General features: G+C 45.9%; 1 protein-coding gene across 1 annotated transcript in view; it reads left to right on the top strand.

Annotated features, from left to right (window-relative positions):
* Positions 1-7,500, top strand: part of LOC134460642 (low-density lipoprotein receptor-related protein 1B-like) — a 573,784-nt gene that overhangs the window by 358,027 nt on the left and 208,257 nt on the right. The window contains exon 27 of the mRNA XM_063212999.1: positions 2,775-3,019. Coding sequence (XP_063069069.1) covers positions 2,775-3,019 — 245 coding nt within the window. The remainder of the gene's footprint in view (positions 1-2,774; positions 3,020-7,500) is intronic.

The following is a 7,500-nucleotide window of genomic DNA, read 5'->3' as shown; positions in this document are numbered from 1 at the left end:
TTCACATTCCCATGGATTTAAAGTGCAGTTCGGTTTTTCTGTGGCCAAGGATTTACATTTTCTGTGCTATGAGTGTCCCTAAACATCTGGCTGCTATTTTTTTCGGAACATCCTGTTTGATGACAAACAAGTAAAGTGGAGGAAGTGGAAGTGTGTACACCTAAATCAATTTGTTAGAGATTTATGTTCACATGGGCTCACTAAAGGTGAGTCTTTCTGCGGCTAAGGGTTTGCATTCATGGCGCTAAATTTACTTTTTTTCTTCACCAGCCAAAATGGCTAGTATGGTAGATGTTTCTCTTCCAAGTCAAACACACACTCACTAATGGGTCAATGTGGCTTGTAAGTTGGTCTTTTCTACCAGACAAACTGAAATTTCACCAACATTTGGCCGGTTGGCTGGTGTTACTTTAGAGCAGTGCTTCCCAACCTTTTTTGTCCTGCGTACCCCCTTAGCAACTTTTTCATATGAAGAGTACCCCCTCGCCCTCATTCAGGCTCTGTTCCTCTATCCCAATGTGACTACACTCAATATACAGTGTAGTTGTTATTATTACATTTTTTCCGCGTACCCCTTGAGGTGTGCTCGCGTACCCCTAGAGGTACACGTACCCCTGGTTGGGAAACACTGCTTTAGAGCCCTGTTTGCATTAGCCTACATTGTGCGTTGTGCGTTGCACGTTTCTTTGAAAATGTCTCACATCATCCTGCTTGCAGGGTAGTAGATGAAAACCTACATATTCAGTAATATATTAGAAATAAAATGTACTGTGGATGAATTTAGGGTTAGGGTTAGGATATAGGGTAAAAACCCCCAATGGTACCCCCTACCATTCATCTACCATAGTTCAAAGGCCCATAAGTCTGGACAGGAAGGTGTCACAGACTATTAAGTTATATCCACGGATTCTGTAAGACCCTAGCTTTAATTTGAGACCACCCCCAGCTCTCTACGACGTTCTGGGGCGGAGCTATGACCGGAAACAACTTTATTTTGCTCATATCTCCGGAACGCAAGGTCGTAGAGACACAGATGTACAGGTACGCAAACTGTGTCTGTGCACAGGGACCAAGTACAGTACAGTACAGTCAAAGCTCTCTGCGTACACTCTTTTATATTACATGTTATGACTCGTCTGTTATGACTTACATTTTAAATCACCCTGTTTGGAGACAGGACTGGCGTAATGGACCTACAAATAAAATACGTATAACAAAGAAAAAAACACACATATCCATCTTAAAAAAGTTTTAGGTGCATGACTAGCAAAGTCACATGAAAAAAATGAAAATGAAGTCTGCACTCAAAGCTCCCCTTTTTGTTATTTAAAAAAAAAAACAGAAAGGGGAGTTTGGTGTGCGGACTTTATTTTCATTTTTTTCATCCTACTAATAAAATAGCCATGGAGATTAATGCAACTAAGTCTGATTTAATTGGTTCATAGGACCAGGGGGTCTTACCATTTTGTGCAGTGTTTCCTTTCAAAATCACGCCGGTGGTGACATGTTGCATCGTCCTACTTACACAGAAATAAATAAGCAGGTAAAGAGACAATGGAAAAGTACACCCTTGGCTATATTAGTAATTTATAATTGCCCAACAATTTTAAAGCGCACGTGTCATCAGATGGGGCAGATGATGAAAGGCCAATGTCTAAAAGCTGCCAGTCAGGTATATGTGTGGTGTGTGCGTGTGTGTGTGTGTGTGTGTGTGTGTGCGTGTGCGCGTGTGTGTACGTGCGCGTGCGTGCGTGCGTGCGTGCGTGTGCGGTGCGTGTGCCTGTGTGTCTGCACATGCAGTATATACTGTATGTGTGTGTTTATATGTGGGTTTGTGTCTGTGTGTATGTTTATGGGTCTATACTCAGTCTCCAACAGTCTACATTCTCTACAGGGTTGCCTGTGCCCAGTTGGCTGCACTATGAAAGCATCTCAGCTACTGTCTCCATTTCTCAGGGCCCCTGCTGTGCTCTCCCTAAAGCCGCCACTGATAGCCCAGATTGGGGGAAGCACAGATGCATTGCTCAACATTTCCCCAAGGTCTCCTGGGGCCTCTTCTCTTCCCATCTATACCCCCCCCCCACACACACACACACACACAGTCAGTACAATACTCAGCCTCTGTTATAGTTGTTGTCCACACCCCTCCCATTTTTTTTCTCGTTTTGTTTCCGTCTTGCACGGTATTTGAGTGACGTGGCGGTAAATGTACATGCATGTCATTTCCCCTGGGGAAATAAATTGCTGCCTTGTCTTATTCCAGTGTGTGTGTGTATATGTGTGTGTGTGTGTGTGTGCACATGCACATGCGCGTGTGCGTGTGCGTGTGCGTATGAGAGAGAGATCTTATCTTTCTCTCTCTCCCTTTTCTTGCTCTCTGTTTCGCCTCCAATCTCTTTTATCTCTCTGAACATTTTTCATCTTTCTCTCCTCACCTATTGTATTCTAGATCTGTCTTTCTCACACCACCCCCACACTTGCATTCTGTATTTTATATCTGTTAATGATGTGCCTTTGTCTGTCATTGCGTCCCTACACCCACTTTAAGTCACTACAGAATGCTATGTTATGCTACTGCTGAGGAGATGGTGGGTTTTAGTATGTGAGTAGAACGGATGAAAAGCAATAGCATATATCTATGGCCATATGCAAATAAGAAAATATTATTCTACTCTCTCTCTCTCTCTCTCTCTCTCTCTCTCTCTCTCTCTCTCTCTCTCTCTCTCTCTCTCTCTCTCTCTCTCTCTCTCTCTCTCTCTCCCATCCTCCTCCAGCTCCGATGCCATTTACTCGGCCATGTACGACGGCTCTGGGGTCATCGAGATCCTGCGAGGTCACGAGTTCCTGTCGCACCCCTTCGCCGTGTCCCTGTTCGGTGGCAGCGTCTTCTGGACGGACTGGCGCACCAACACGCTGGCGCGCGCCAACAAGTGGACGGGACACAACGTCACCGTCATCCAGAAGACCAGCGCCCAGCCCTTTGACCTACAGATCTACCACCCCAGCAGGCAGCCACAGGGTAGGCAATGGCATATACCTCACAAGTACCAGCAGGCAGCCACAGGGTAGGCACACTGTACCTCTCACAATCACAAGCACCAGCCACAGGGTAGGCGTACCTCTCACAAGCACCAGCTGTGTATACTGTATATCTACCACCCCAGCAGGCAGCCACAGGGTAGGCATACACCTCACTACCACCCCTGCAGGCAGCCACAGGGTAGGCACACACCTCACTACCACCCCAGCAGGCAGCCACAGGGTAGGCACACACCTCACTACCACCCCTGCAGGCAGCCACAGAGTGGGCACACACCTCACTACCACCCCTGCAGGCAGCCACAGGGTAGGCACACCGTACCTATAACAAGCACCAACTATGCATATCATATATCTCCTTGCAGATCTACCACCCCAGCAGGCAGCCACAGGGTAGGCATATCATACCTATAACAAGCACAAGCACCAGCTGTGTATACTGTAGATATCTACCACCCCAGCAGGCAGCCAAAGGGTAGGCATACAGTACCTCTCACAAGCACCAGCTGTGTATCTCATATATATCCACAGAGTAGGCATACTGCACCTCTCACAAGCACCAGCTGCATATATCTCCACAGGGTAGGCATACTGCACCTTTCACAAGCACCAGCTGTGTATTTCTCATACATCTCCACAGGGTAGACATACCTCTCACAAGCACCAGCTGCGTATCTCATATATATCAGCCACAGGGTAGACATACCTTCTCACAAGCACCAACTATATATCTCATATATCTCCATCCTAGCTGGCAGCCACAGGGGTAGACAATGGCATACCCCTCACAAGCACCAACTGTATATCTCATATTTATCTCCATCACCCCAGCTGACAGCCACAGGGTAGGCATACCTATCCTGATTACCATCGACTTTCAAATCTCTTCGAGACTTGGTCTGACCAAGAACATAAGAATTAACATTTCCCAAATGGCATGCTTGACCCACCTGCCTTGGTTTGCTAATGGTTGTTTGCTTGAGTTGCTTGTTTGCTTGATGGTTGTTTGAGTCCCCGATTATTTGGGAGCACAGAAAGTACTTGCATTGCTCTTGACCTGACTAGTAGCAACGCTGAAGGTGTTGCGTCACTACGACTGCACGGCCTGGCTAAGCCACACCTCTCACAAGCACCAGCTGTATACTCTATCTCATATATCTCCTTTTATCTTCTTTCTAGTTGTACTCAGGTCCTCTATATTGTTATGTCGGTTAGTTGGTCGGAAACCGGGGATGCATTTTTCAACAGTGTTGTTGCTAACTAAGTTATTAACTTCCTTGGTTTACAGGTTTACAGGTTTATTTATTTAAAAAGGGACATTTAAACAAAAATTCTAAATACAGAAGATTATAGCCATGAGGCTAATTTCCATCTTTTGTCCCTTGACAGGTTTGATGTTCCTTAAAAAAAACAAGGTTAAAACAAAATAACAAAACAATAAAACAAAATAACAAAAAATTGCAATGCAATTTTCCATAGGCAACATACTGTACTGAGATGCTAACTGCTTGGCAGCGATGCTTTCGAGAAATGGGGTCCAGTTTGCTTTTTTGAGTGTTTACAATGCAGCATATTGTAGGTCGGTTGATCTTCCTCTCTCGCCCTCATCTCTCTGTTGTCTCTCTGTACTACTTCCTCTTCTATCTCTCGCTTGTCTCTCTTAGCCGTAAGGCAGGAACAACTCACTCAGGATGTCACAGTCTATCTGTCTTTTTCGCTCTGTCCTTGTGCTTGGAAGGCAGTCAGCGACCAGCTATAAATCTATCTGTCTGTCTGTCTGTCTGTCTGTCTGTCTGTCTGTCTGTCTGTCTGTCTGTCTGTCTGTCTGTCTGTCTGTCTGTCTCTCTGTGTGTCTGTGTGTCTGTCACTCTCTCTCTCTCTCTCTCTCTCTCTCTCTCTCTCTCTCTCTCTCTCTCTCTCTCTCTCTCTCTCTCTCTCTCTCTCTCTCTGTCCTTCTCTATGTCTATTCCCTGTGTAACTACCAGGCTATTCCTTACAATTATTATGTTTTGGCACCTTACTGAAAACAGCAATGGGCAGTAGATTGCTGTGAATTACTTCAGTAGACCACAGGATAATTCAACACTTATTTTATCCAGCTACAAGTGTGTGCACATGAGTGCTTGCGTGTGTGCATGTCTGCATGCGTGTATAAGTGTGTGTGTGTGTGTGTGTGTGTGTGTGTGTGTGTGTGTGTGTGTGTGTGTGTGTGTGTGTGTGTGTGTGTGTGTGTGTGTGTGTGTGTGTGTGTGTGTGTGTGTGTACGTGCATGCGTGTGTGTGTGCGTGCATGTGTGTGTGTGTGTGCTCTGTTTTATTTTTCATTTTCTGTTTTGTCCAATCCCTCCTCTCATCTTTGTCTTTTAACACTCTCTCTCTCTCTCTCTCTCTCTCTCTCTCTCTCTCTCTCTCTCTCTCTCTCTCTCTCTCTCTCTCTCTCTCTCTCTCTCTCTCTCTCTCTCTCTCTCTCTCTCTCTCTCTCTCTCTGTGTCATGTTCCCTCTGGTCCCTGTCTCTATATTCTCCTCCCTCAAGTGCCTTGGCTTAGCTCTCTCCATCACCACCTCATCACCACCTTTTTGCCCTCTCATTGTTCTCCTTTTCTGCACCTTACCAAAAAAAGTAATGGCAGGTAGATTGCCGCGAACCAGGTCATTAGATCACAGGATAATTAAACACTTTGGCTCCAACTAGAAGTGTGTGTGTGTGTGTGTGTGTGTGTGTGTGTGTGTGTGTGTGTGTGTGTGTGTGTGTGTGTGTGTGTGTGTGTGTGTGTGTGTGTGTGTGTGTGTGTGTGTGTGTGTGTGTGTGCGCGTGGGTGTGCGTGTGTGTGCGTGTGCGTGTGCTTGTGCCTGGATGTGTGCGCGTGTGCGAATGTGTGTGTGTGTGTGTGTGTGTGTGTGCGCGTGTGTGTGTGTGTGTGTGCGTGTGTGTGTGTGCGCGTGTGTGTGCGAGTGCGTGTGCGTCTTTGGACCTCGTTGGTGTGTATGGTCGGATGGTCGGACTTATCACTAGAAAATGAAACTCATTACTTTTACGGTTCCCCTCAACTCCCAGAGGCTCACAAGGTCACAGCCACCCCCTCTACCTTCCCTCCTCTGCTTTGCCATTCTGTCACTGGCAATGGTCCAACTTCTGCAAATTATGGCAAATGGCAAACTTTGAGAGACCCGAGAACATTTTTTTCCCACTGCTGTTTCACATATAATAAGAGAAATAGCAGCAGGGAAGTACCCCTGGGAGCTTATTTAAAAAAGCCATGTGTTTTCCAGGGTCACTGCCTGTCTCTCTCTCTAGCTGTCTACCCATCGCTACTTGTGCAATACACTTCAGTTGCAGTAGTGTGGTGCAGGCAGGCGACAGCTTAGTGAGGTACTCATAACTATTCAGCTGTCCTTCTGAATGCCTTTAAGCTCCTTAACATTTGAGTCCTGCAGGCAGAACAATCAAGCAAACCAATAAACAAAAACAAACAACTGAAGGTTAGCCTATATAGTTTTAGTTTCTGAATATTTAACCATTGCACCTCTATTGTGTAAAATGAGTCTTGTGGACAACCTCAGTATGACTGCTAGGCAATTAGGCTATAAGATAAGTGTGGTGATTGTGATCATAACAATATTTAGTACCATGTATTGAACACGTGCAGCGGCGGACTTTCCATTAGGCAAACCTAGGCAATTGCCTAGGGCCCCAACCAAATCTGCCTTCCATAGGGGCCCCCAACTGTCACACCCGTTGCAATAAACATACAAAAAGTAGGCCTGATCTGGTCACTTATGTAAAGTAATCGAACACATATACGAGACAAAACACTAAAATAGTACCCTTGCTCCTTCCACGCCCTTTGGTGACTCTTATTTTGTGTACGTGTTAAAGAATGACTTTTGAGGGGCCCCATATTTATAGTTCGCCTAGGGCCCCAAAATGGCTAGATCCGCCCCTGAGCATGTGTACTTTATGTAGCACTTTTCTTAGTTCATAAAGTGACAGCGCGAACACAGAGTTAACACAGAGAAAGAGAGAAATATATATGTGGAGTGTAGAAAAGGAGGAAGAGAGTGAACAAGAATCAGAGAGAAAGAGAAAAGAGAAACTAATGGAGTTTGTGTGTGAGAGAGTAGAGAAGCAGAACAAGAGAGGCCGACAAAATAAAAAGAGAAAAGTCAGTGAGAAGTGTTGACAAAGGTGAGGTAGGTAGACTTCAGTTGGTGATTTTTCCTCTCTCGCCTCATTAGTCTCCCCCTCTACACCTGTCACTCAGTCTCACACCTCTAATGTGGCGCCCAGAGTGGCACTCCTAAATGGGAACAGAGAGAGAGATGAAGGGATGAAGAGAGCAAAAGATGGAGGAGAGGAGTGGAGGGGTGGATGAGAGAGGAGAAGAGGAGGGGTGGTGGCACCCAGTGGAGGTGAGGTGGGGGGGGTGGTTGGAACTGAGTGGCACTCCTAAATGGGAACAC

The sequence above is a fragment of the Engraulis encrasicolus genome, chromosome 13 (assembly GCF_034702125.1).
Source record: "Engraulis encrasicolus isolate BLACKSEA-1 chromosome 13, IST_EnEncr_1.0, whole genome shotgun sequence".
Lineage (NCBI taxonomy): Eukaryota > Metazoa > Chordata > Actinopteri > Clupeiformes > Engraulidae > Engraulis > Engraulis encrasicolus.
The sequence above is the reverse complement of the archived record's forward strand: the minus strand, read 5'-3'. Positions and strand labels throughout refer to the sequence as shown.